At 39.5% G+C, this 12,007-nt stretch overlaps 2 protein-coding genes across 2 annotated transcripts in view; one reads left to right on the forward strand and one right to left on the reverse strand.

The window, feature by feature from the left end:
• The window catches only part of zdhhc9 (zinc finger DHHC-type palmitoyltransferase 9), a 76,731-nt gene extending 72,082 nt beyond the window's left edge, over positions 1–4,649 (forward strand). The window contains exons 8-9 of the mRNA XM_034181749.1: positions 341–434; positions 3,819–4,649. Coding sequence (XP_034037640.1) covers positions 341–434; positions 3,819–4,001 — 277 coding nt within the window. The 3' untranslated portion in view covers positions 4,002–4,649. The remainder of the gene's footprint in view (positions 1–340; positions 435–3,818) is intronic.
• A 6,596-nt stretch (positions 4,650–11,245) lies between these two features.
• Positions 11,246–12,007, reverse strand: part of sash3 (SAM and SH3 domain containing 3) — a 31,144-nt gene continuing 30,382 nt past the window's right edge. Inside the window, exon 8 of the mRNA XM_034181747.1 lies at positions 11,246–11,866. Within this exon, the coding sequence (XP_034037638.1) occupies positions 11,601–11,866 (266 nt within the window). The 3' untranslated portion in view covers positions 11,246–11,600. The remainder of the gene's footprint in view (positions 11,867–12,007) is intronic.

Genomic DNA, 12,007 nt, shown 5'->3' on the forward strand with positions numbered 1-12,007 from the left:
ATGAGTCCACACCGCTTTTTCTTTGTGTATTTTTGCCGAGGCAAAATTATGTAACTTCTTGAAATGAAAATCCCATTACCTTCGGTGAAAATATTCACAACTGATTTTCCTAAAAAGCTCTTTTTGTTGATAATAATTTGTTTACCAAAGTGCATATTCCTCACACATGGGGGAGCTGTGACATAAAAATGCCTCTATTCTTGAGTTTGTTATGTTTAACACTTTCCTGCCTTTTGCTCTGCTGTTTCCCAACATTTTTGTATCCATACCATGTTTTTAAATGTTATTTTTATATAAACTAAGAAATAAGACAAATAAAATGTGTTATCTCACTTATCAGTGTCTTGGACAGAAGAGGACTAATGCAGGATGAGTTGCTTGATTCTGCAGTTTCTGCAACACCATCCGGTAGCAGCCCAGTGCCACAAACCACGGTGAGAGCATGCACGCACACACACACGCACATACATTGCCTTTGTAAGTGTTTAAAGACTGGGTTTCATAGTCAGTATTTCAAGGTGCATCTGATGGTGCACCTTGAAAAGAAGCTTTTCTGTCTTCTTGAAAAATGTTCTTCCGTGCTCGTTGGGAAGGTTTATAGCTCCTGCAGGTGTCTGGGGTGAACTGAGGGCTTGGTATGTTACTGGGAAATGGTGCAGTGCTCCTTTGTGATTTGGGTTAAGTTGTTACCCACAAGTAAAAAAGATCAAGTGAGAGAGATTAAGGCCATGGTGTACTTTATCACATAGCCTGTTGGACTCTTGAAGAAGGTCAAAATCCATGTTATCTAACATCAACAAGGGATGGCTCATACAACAATAATTTAACCTTTCCAAGTCTGATACTATGACTGCTGCGTTGACGTGCTTTGGTCAGTTCAGCGGTTTCACGTTTTCTTCTCCTAATGATCAGGAGAAACCAACAACATTGGAAAATGGATGACAACTTTGAGGAAAAATGCTGACCTCATCAGCTCGTCTGATGACTGGCAGTTTGTAATCACTCCCTTTTTTTAGACAGTCAAACAGTGTAGTTCATATGGAGGTATTGTTGGTGAAATATGCTATCACCTTTATTTACAAAGCATGGCAACAAGGAGATCCAATGAGTGGCTTGTTGACACCCTCCACCCCCCAATGGTTGACTGGACTCCTGCATGGACTTTCATCAATTGTTGTTGTGTTGTGTTCTGTAATGTAAACCTTTTTGGTAGTTTGGCCGAAGCAGAGGGTCACCACTTTGAGTCTGGTCTGCTTGAGGTTTCTTCCTTGGTATCATCAGAGGGAGTTTTTCCTTACTACTGTCACCTGTGTGCTTGCTCTAGGGGTTGGTAAGGTTAGACCTTACTTGTGTGAAGTGCCTTGAGGCAGCTTTGTTGTGATTTGGTGCTATATAAACTAAATAAGCCAAACCTGAAGGCAAAGCTCTCAATTTACAAGTTGATAATTATTCTTCTCAGCCAGAAATCTGTGTTTATAACAGTGGTGGGCACAGTTCCGATAATCCGATAACCGATAATTATCGAAGATAATGTTTTCATTATCGGATTATCTTTTTAGATAACTTTAAAAACCATTATCGGACTAATTATCTTGCGATAAATTTTTGTCCGATAATTTTTAGACCGATAATGTGGTAAATAAAGCTGAACAGGTACAAACATTTATAAAATTTAAAATCAGTTGAGCACCTACCTCTTAAATGTTTCGTAGCGGATGTGTAGTTCTATCCTCTGCAAAACAGAGGAGAGCTGCTTCTAGAAGAAACCGCTCTATCCTCTGCAGGCAAAGGAGAACTGGTCACCAAAAAAAAAACCCTCATTTTTTTTTAACCCCATACTGATACAAGGGCAATATCATCCAAGTCATCCAGAGGCATGCATTTTTAACTTATGGTTCAAATTTTAACCAAACTAATTTCGGACAAATTATTTAAATTAGCGTCATGTCTGAAGTTTTATGAAGTGAAAATGTCAGATATATGTTTTAGTTTTAAAGTAATGCGCTAATTTTTAAGGTTTTAGCGTGGACATGCTGTGTCCAGGTGCGTTATGGGTGATAGGGTAATCTCAGTACGTTCATGACATGAGAAATGCAACACTCTGATCAGGCTCCACGGACAACAGCATTAAACTCTAGTGCCTAAAACTCTTGTGAATATATTCTCTGGGTTTATAAACGTTGTTATTGTGTTTGCATTTATTAAATTCCACGCATCTTAAATGTAGTAGACACAGATTATCTGGAATTTTGTTTTGGCAAGTTTTCAAGGTCTCTCCTGCCATCTACTGGCCAGTAGTGTTCATGGCAGTATTCAAACTGAAGCTGGGCTGATATTTTCAATCACTGTACTCGGTTCCAGCTCTGTACCACAGAACCGCACGGTGTAAAAGTTCAGAGCGCATGATTTATGTTCTCACACACATTGCACGTTCAAAAACCACACGTCAGACTTGTGTTTCCAGAAGCAAAATGTAAACAGAAGCTTTTTTTTTTCAAACTTAATTTACAAAACTCTCGATGGGAGACATCAAAGTTAAAAAAACAACAACAACAAAAAAACATTACAAGACAGGTCTGCGGTGTTTGCACATGCACAGTGTGAGAGTTTGGACGATTGTAGCGCTTCAGCAGCGGGATACCCTCACGACGGCCGACCAGGAATATAAAACTGGTTTCATTTTCATTTTATCACACGATCACCGATCAGGAGGTGGTCGTGAGATGTTAAACGCAGCTTGTTACTCCATGTTTACTAAACGGTGCAGGATGCGCGATTAACCTGAAACTCAGTGTGATCCAAAAAATTCTCGCACGAAAGAAAAATCAGATGAAAAAGGGCCAAAACTCGCACAGTATAAACCCAGCTTAAGTACTGAACGTCTGGCACCAGTAGATCATTGCAGTGTTCTATTTATTTTTGACACCAGTTATATCAGACTGTTATCTAATTACAACTTGTTTTTTTGTTTTTTTTTTGAAAATGCCAGTTTTTACAAATAAGAAAATGGAATATTTTACAAAAGCACATTTATCTGTAAACACCAACACACGTCACATTAACATGTGGATTTACATAATGAATGACTCAACCAATCAGTGTTTAGTGGAGGCACATTTTACTCAGAATCCTTTGCAATCTGTCTGTTTGTTACAAAACTTCATAATTAGCGCATTATTCAACATTAAAAGATATGTGTTATATTTTAACTTTGTACAAACTCATTAATGGAGTTATTCTATCAGTATTCATTTTATTTATACACCAAACCATAACTCAGCATTGCTTTATTTTCCAAGCCCTCTGCCTGACGGGAGCATTGTAATTGAGTTGAGTTTTGTGGCTCCTCTCAGTTGCTGCTGTGCTGGAAGCCATGTAGTAAACAGGAGCTTCCAGCAGGGGGCAAGATGTTCAAAGACAGAAGTGCTGGCTCATTGTTTGGGTCTGTTGTCGCTTTTGATACTACCAGAAGCGATCGTGGTGTTAAAACTCAAAATCAGATTGTTAGTAGTTGCAAATGTACCAGAGACAATACTGGAATTTATCTGTTATCTGTAACTTCCGATACATTTTTGGGTGTTTTATCGTTTTAGCTTCATCAGAGATAACTTTCCAGTTATCTGATTATCTGTTATTGAAGTTAATTTTTTGGTTATCTGTGCCCACCACTGGTTTATAATTTTAAAGTAAAATTATTTGCAGGTCACAGCTTGTCACAAATTCTTGTTTTTTTTTTTTACATGAATTCATTCATTGCTGCAATGCTGCCATTGACTTGAACCATCAGTGGCTCCTAACGTGCTTCTTTTTGCCTACAGAAAACCACAGCGCCACTCATTCCCAATGAACACACACCTGATGATGCTATGCCAAACCTTGCTGACGCAACAGAGAAGATCCATTCTTCCAAAGAGGAGGATTCTCCTGCTCCGAAACTCCCGCCCCTGGCGTCACCTGAGACTGATGCCGAAACATCCATCGCTAAGGACAAGACCAATTAGCTGCATGAGAGGGAGACTTCAATCATGGCTCTCCCACCCCATCCTGCTCAGCCAGGAACTTAGAACGTTTAAGAATCAATATCTCATTGCTGTGTGAGTTGACTCATCCATTTCTGCCACACAGTCCAGCAGAAATGTGGAGTTACTCCTGCAGCTCCTCTTCCTCCCATTTCACCCTCACCAGTATCTCCAGAGCGGTTTGACTGACAATTGATTTAATGGAAACTCAGCAGCTTTTCCTTCATATCCGGAACACTGCATGGAAAAGACGGACGAGGGACGAAGCTGCAGAAAACAAACCTACTGCAGGTCGTCTCTGGATTGCCAGTACTACATTTTGTTATATGTAAAAATTACATTAAATCATTTGTAGTTGGTCGGAGAGGGATGGGAGCGGGGGAGCAGTTTGCATATTAGCAAATATGTGATGTGACCATTTTATTTCCAGACACGTATAAAATGCCATGCACACAGTATGCTCCGTTTTCAGTTTAACAACTGCACACATTGCACGCCCTATGCAAATAATGAGAAAGCAGTTATTGTTCAGTGCAGATACTAAGTGAACGACAAAGTACACAGCGATGTCTGGGCAGGTGAACAAATGCAAATCCTCAGCCGAGATAAAAAAGTGACTTGTCTTTTCTCCAAGAAAAGTCAAAATATACTTTATAATCTGATATTGCTGCATTTTGTTATTCCCGACAGTGACTCCCTGCCCTTCTGTTTTTTTTCTTAATGCTTTAATCACATCTAAGAAGTAATTGAAGTTGCATTATGCACAGTGCCGTCTTGTATCTAGGAGACACTTGTCCCACTGAGTGTGAGAGAAAAGGCCTGACATCTGATGATTATAGACACTAAGAGCAGTGCCTTATCCTGACAGTTGCACTAACAAATGCAACCAACAGAGAAGCCCTTCAACTCTGATCAAACCACAGCAGTGTTTGAGACGGACTGCGAGAAGCAAAAATTTGAGCAAAGCCATTGTTTATTTGTACATAGTTTTCGTGGGTTTGTTTTAAACCTCTCAGATGGTTTTGGAGGAAAACAAATATCAGGAAGGATTTTTTTTTTTTTTTTTAAGAGAGCAACCAGTGCTAATTATTCTTCCTGTAAGCTTGAGCACCTCGTCCTGTAAATCACACCTGAGCTGATCTTCCCTCAAGTCCCGTATCTTCCAGCCACCTTCTCCCACTTTTTTGAAAAATCTGACATATTTAATTTTTCGCCACCTTTTGCATTTCTGCTGTGACAGTTCTTTGCACGTGAGGCACAGCAGCTGCTCTGAAATCATCTGCAGAAGGAGAGATATTGATATGTCTGTGCGAAGTCCTTACTGTGGTTTGAGAAAGTCTTGTTTTTTTTATTGCATCGATTGCTTACGTGGAGAACGACATTAAGAGTCGAGCTAGTTCTTAGTGTTTCAGTGAGGTTAGCTTCCAGCGGGAGTGTGTATTAGTCGTTACGTTGTATGGAAGATGGAGTTGGTGTTTGTGAAGTGTACTTGTGTAGCAATCCTAGCGTGGTTCCAGTGATGTTTGGGATTAGACTCTGAAATCTTTTTGAGATTATTTATTTTGACTTGACAGCGTTATGGCTGCACCCACTTTTAACTCCAAATATATTAGACAACATTCCTTCTATAGAATATTGAGCAGGTAGCTCAGTGGGATAAGGAGTTAGTCTGCCAATATATAGACCTGAGTTTGATTCCCGGTCATGCTACCTGTCTGATACTTTATCTTCATTGTCCCAGTCCCCCCAGCTGTAAATGGGTGCCGGGCTTAGCTGGGGAAGCAATCTGCATTGGACTGGCGTCCCGTCCAGATGGATCTGTAGACACACAACCGCTTCATGCTGCTGTATCCAGGGATAAGTACTGGCACTAAAATGTGCCTCAGGGTCTACGAAGGACTTTCTTTGTCTTCGATGCAATCAAACAGAGAGCATTATCTTGAAATAAATCTTATTGTGGCACAGGATATAGGTTACATATTGTAAATTTGCATCATATTTAGAATGAAGAGTGATGCTGTACTCTATAAGCAGTGGTGGGAACAGCTAACCAAAAAGTTAGCATCGATAACAGTTAACGTCTATAAACCCAGAGAATATATTCACGAATGTTTTAGGCACAATATACAAAGAGTTTAATTCTGCTGTCTGTGTGCAGCAGTTAAAGTACACCCTGATCAGAGCGTCTCAATACATTTGTCCTGTCGTGAAACGTTACCCATCATGCAGTACAGCATGTGTGGTCCAAACACTAAAACCTGATTAGTCAATGTGGGAAGAAGAGAAATGTGGTGACACAAACTGCCAAAACCCCGAAAGATGTTTTCCAGTGAAGCGTACCAAAGCGGGCCCAGTTTTAAGTAGGTGATTTTAATGTCAAAAGTATTAAAAGCCAGTTTTCCGTTGCTGACATCTAAAAGTGAGAAGGTACAGCTGTGGCTGGTATCGTTCAATGAGGGATGTTTGTGCTGATTTCCTGTATTAAAAAAAAGTTTGAAGACAGATTTGTCTGAGACTGCTGGACTTTAGTTATCAGCTGTGTGGTTTTGCAGTTGTAACTGACTGCCAGACTGCAGACCAACAGGCTGACCTCTTGTGTGTGTGATTTCTGTATTAAAATGCTATGACAGTCAAACAAGAATGCTCATATACATATAGAGATACAGTACTATACCACCGATGGAACTCTTATTTATGTTCACTTTGTTTAGTAACAACACTGTGATTATATTGTATGTATTTCATTCAGTTACACTTCTTTTTACACGATCAATGTGTCTCGTAAATAAACAATATTGTGTTATTATTTCAAGTCTTTTTAAAGAGTTTTTTTTCTGGTGATAACTCTAGCTTACAGTGGTCTCCTAATATGTTATTTAAGGATTCATAGAAATGCCATTTAATAGCAAATATAGCTACAGAACAACTTTTAGCAGGATGCAATGTAATCTTTTCCTGGAAAATGTATTTTTCAGACAGTTATGGCATTTCATGATGCCTTTATGATGTCACCAAAACACCAGTCATGTAATGTTGATTACACACGATTTGCTATTTGACATGAACTTCGCATCATGTCTTTCGTTCTATGGTCTGTGGAGAATGCCAAAAGTGTGTGTTTCAGTCAATTATGGCGTCATTTCCTGAGACCTTTATGTCATCATAACACCAGTCATGCAGTTTGGTTAGAAATGTGAGCTTCACTGAGATGTTGAACACTCCCTGCAATGTTACAATTCTTCTTAGCCATGGCCTCCTTTAGCTTTTTTCTTTAATTATTATTATTGTGAGTGAATTCAACATTACCCGCTTTCCCTCGGTGTCTTCACATGTGATCTGAGCCCTGTATTGGCGGCTTAATCAACATACATGACCAAAACGGAAGCGATTTGCACCAGTATCCATCCATCCATTTTTTTATACCTGCTTACTCCAACTGAGGGTCCAAGCCCATCCAAGTAGTCGTAGGGCGTGAGGTGGGGTACACCCTGGACAGGATGCCAATCTTGCAGGGCTATTGCACTACTATGTTTCTTTATTTTGCACAGAAAGCGTGGAGTAGGCCTGATGGCTCTGCATTAAACGGACTGCATTTTTATAGCTTTTACATCTGATGAGTGCTTTACAGTGATGCCACGCATTCACCCATTCCACACAGATGTCAGAGCGCAACGTGCAGAAATGCACACTAGCTGCAGTTTGATGATTCAAGGCATTGCCCAAGGGCACTCTTGAGATGTGCCTGTCTGATTGAGAATTGAACAATTTTGTGTATTATTAATGTTTCCTTTCCCAAATATTGCCACGTCATCCTGTTTTTGTGTCATAAATTGGACATGTTTTGAGCCAAACTCATTTTTGTTGTAGGATGTCACTGGAGAGAGTCTCTTAATGTTTCCTTACTCTCCACACAGGGAACAGTTGCTAACATTTGAATACTGTGTCATCTATAAAACACCAAGTGTAGACTCAAAGCCCATATGGTGTTCTTTTGCTTTCACGATTAATACATTTTGTTCAACTTCTCCCTTTTCACACGTGGTCACAACAGCAAACTAATATGGATCTGAATATTGGTTTGGTGAAAAGTTATTGTAAATAAGAATTTTTTTTTCTTAATAACTTACCTGGTTAAATAAAGGTTAAGTCAAAATCAAAAAAGTTTATGCCAGATGCTTTTCCAGACAGGACTTCACAGTACACAGCAAATTAGGCACAGGTGGTCTTGAACCAAGAACCTTCTGTTTTTGGAAGCAGGTGCACTAACCACTTGGCCACAATAATATATCAATGAAGTTACAATTTTCCGTTACATAGTGATGGGTCAATGCATTAGCTTTTAAAAATGATTGTTTACACTGACTATGTCTAAACAGTGTAAATCACTTTCATTTTTAGTTCGGCTCACTTGACAAGCATAATTCAGATTTGTCAAAAAACTGAAATTTATGTCAAACTACTGTAGTTTAAACACATGCTTTTGTCTTTATTATAACAACTTTTAAAAATAAGAAAATTCAATCTGCTTTAAAATTAACAGCTCCACGTTGTTCAGTGATCTTTATGATTTATTCATATTGTATTTACAGAAACACCTGAACATCTTCCTCAGGAATAAAGTTGTAGAAACAATCTGATGTACACCTTAATGACGCACATAATGTTAGACGTTGCATGAAAAAAGTAGCAGAAGATGTTTTCCATTCATGCCTTTCACAGAGCCATAGAAACGTTTTGGACAAGATGAAGCAAAAACATTTATGAAATGCTTTGTAATGATCCTACTGTAAATATTAGGCACATTGCATGTGGTTACATCACCCAGGTTTAGTAAGAAACCACATAAGACTCAAAAAGTGAGTCAGTGAGTGCAGAAGAGAGCTCGAGTTTAGCATCAAGCTTAACAATATTTGTTACTTTTATGAAAGTTTGAAAGAGATTTGAGTTATCTATCAGGAGGTATACGAGACTGACAGATCTCAGTCTTTTAGAAGTTGAACAAAATGTCAATGTTTAAAAAGAGTCATAAAAAATAAAATGATCAATAATTCCCCCTCTGATCCTAAATGTAATGTGTGTTTCCTCTTCATAAGATTCATCATTCTGTGAGATTTTGGCTACAAATGTTTGTGAGTACTGTTAACAAAGATAAGTAACGACTCATGTACCACAGCAAACTACTGGTAGTTACAACTACAAGCCGGAAAGTTGATCACTGATGTACAAATTCATTGTTATTCCAGTCTTTATTGTTCTCACGTTCACTGATATGCACCCCAGAACCTCATAGTTTGCTACCTTGTCCATAGCTTGGAAGACCTTAGAGCAGGGGTGGGCAATCATGTGCCATAAAGGGCCGAGACACTGCAGCTTTTCTGTGCAACCAATCGCCTCAGCAGGTGATTTCATTAATGATCAGGTGTCTCAGCAGGTGATTTCACTGACAACCAGGTGTTTATGTTCAGAGCAGAAGCTCATCAGCAACCCACCTGCTGAGGTGATTGGTTACATGGAAAACCTGCAGTGTCTCGGCCCTCGATGCCCACCCCTGCCTTAGAGGGTCCGGCAGGGTGTCCATAGTGAACTGGGATATTACATCATTGTCCTGTGGTTTTGTTTTAACTGTGGCTGAATTTTGAAGATGTTTAACGAACAAACAAACAACTAAAACATGTGGCTGCAGATGCAAAGCTCATATCCCAAATTGGGATGAATAAAAAGTCTGTGGGTCACAGAGCTTTCTCTTATCGTGCACCTGTTCTGTGGAATGATCTCCCTGCCTCAATAAATCAGTCAGATTCTATAGAGACTTTCAAGTCTAGACTTAAGACGCACTTATTGTCCCTTTCGTATGACTAGCATACTGGCATAGTATGGTACTATGCTTCCTACCCTTAATTTTATTAGTAAACAGCAGGTCTTAGACTCAACTTTTATCTAAAGTCTGGGTTTGTTAGTGGACCTTAGGGCTAGTGGCTGTCGATAACCTTAGTATTTCTTCTGCTTTCCTGTTGCTTAATGCTGATAAATTTTACCTTAAGTGCAGTGTTTTCTGATTGACTGATTCCGTTTTCTTTTTCTCTCTGTCTGAGATGTGGCTGGATCCATGTGCTGGATTGGATGATTTCTGTGACAATATTGGATGGACTCCGCTGTAGGAACAGATCCAACGGGTGGCTCAGTGACCGTAATCCCCTGCTCCCCTGACAGTGGACTGGATGCCTGCATGGATTCTCGTCAATTGTTCTGTTGTGTTCTGTAATGTAAACCTTTTTGGTAGTTTGGCCTAAGCAGAGGGTCACCCCTTTGAGTCTGGTCTGCTTGAGGTTTCTTCATCAATATCATCAGAGGGCATTTTTCCTTACCACTGTCACCTGTGTGGTTGCTCTAGGGGTTGGTAAGGTTAAACCTTACTTGTGTGATGCGCCTTGAGGCAACTTTGTTGTGATTTGGTGCTATGTAAACTAAAATTGAAATTGAAATGATATAAACTAAATAAATTGAAATTGAAATGAGAGTGGCTACATAGCCACCTAGCTGCTTAGAGTGTCAGCACGCCGCTCACTCAGTACTTCAGCTAAGCATGCAGAGAAATGTCTCATACCTCCAGCTGCTGTCTCCTGGGTTACAAGTTTCACACCCATAGCCAAATCCTAATAAAAACTTGCATTTTTTTTGACATACTCCGTTAATCCCTTACATTTCTGGTGGGTTTGTAACACGCAGTTGTGTTAAATTACACTACAGGTATGCTCCTGTTGTTTTTGTGCGTATCAGATGGTCCAAGTCGAGCATGTCACATCATGTCATGTCGTGACCCTGTGGGACAGATATCACACTCACTCACCTCAAAACGCGAGTTTGTCACGGTTGCATTCCATCACATTCCAGGTTGCATGTCTATAAAAGTTGGAACGGGGCTTTATAGGACGTATGAGTGTATATATAAATATACACAATATCAGTGCTACACTGAAAAAAGAAATCTATTTTACATGTTTATAACATTGTAGCAACTAAAACCAATAATAGTAAGTTGGTTAAGGTATTCTACCGAAGTCGACTTGTAGGTTCAGTATGTTTTATAGGCAAAAAAGTTCTGCCCCTCCACTACAATGTTATATAGCTGTGACCTTTGACCTTGTTCAATGAAACTGACATGGCCTGTATGGGACAACTTTCATCAATATCAGTGTCTTATGGTTTTGTTTTTTTTTTTGTTTTGTTTTTTAGAAACTGATGAAAGTATTGAGAAATGCCCTGCCCTCTACTGTAAACAAGAAAAATGATTCAGAATCCACATCCAGATCCTGATCAACACCAAAAACAAAAATGTGTTCCACTTCTTGATACGCCAGTTGTTACAAAATATTCAGAAGAATGGACTTGAACGTGACAGACTGATGAATATTTTCCTTCTTTGTCATTTTTTTCCCCTTTTTTAAAATACTGGTGTTCGTATTTGAACCTCACATCATGCTTCTTGCTGTCAGTCTGTTTTCTTTCATAAAGTTCAACCTTAACAGGTTCTCTGAGAACCAGAAACGTTCCAGCACTTTGCCGCTTACATCTCAAGATCCTTCATCCACTGTGAATTCCTAGCTGTTCCTGCATGTCTTCCAGCTGGTCTGTTTGGTTCTCCTCCTCTGGTTCTGAATCTTCATCTTGCTGCTGTGATTCCTGGTTCATGTGTTCTTCTGAAGCTTCATGCTGCTCCTCTTCGTCCACCTTTGACTCATCACGTTCGTTCTCTAGATTCTCCGAACTCTCAAAACAGCCCGAGTCCCTCGGCTGTGTGGAATTCCCTTGAGATCCGTTATCCTCTTCTGTGTCAGGATCTTCTTCAGCTACAGCAGGTGAACATAAAACACAGTTTAGGTGCTTCAGAAAAAAAAAGGCTTTAGATATGACCAGATTTTGAAAAATGCACAAATATTGGTTTTGTATGTTTGGTCTGATGGTGATTCAGATCTTTTATGGCGGAAGGG

The sequence above is a fragment of the Thalassophryne amazonica genome, chromosome 11 (assembly GCF_902500255.1).
Source record: "Thalassophryne amazonica chromosome 11, fThaAma1.1, whole genome shotgun sequence".
NCBI lineage: Eukaryota > Metazoa > Chordata > Actinopteri > Batrachoidiformes > Batrachoididae > Thalassophryne > Thalassophryne amazonica.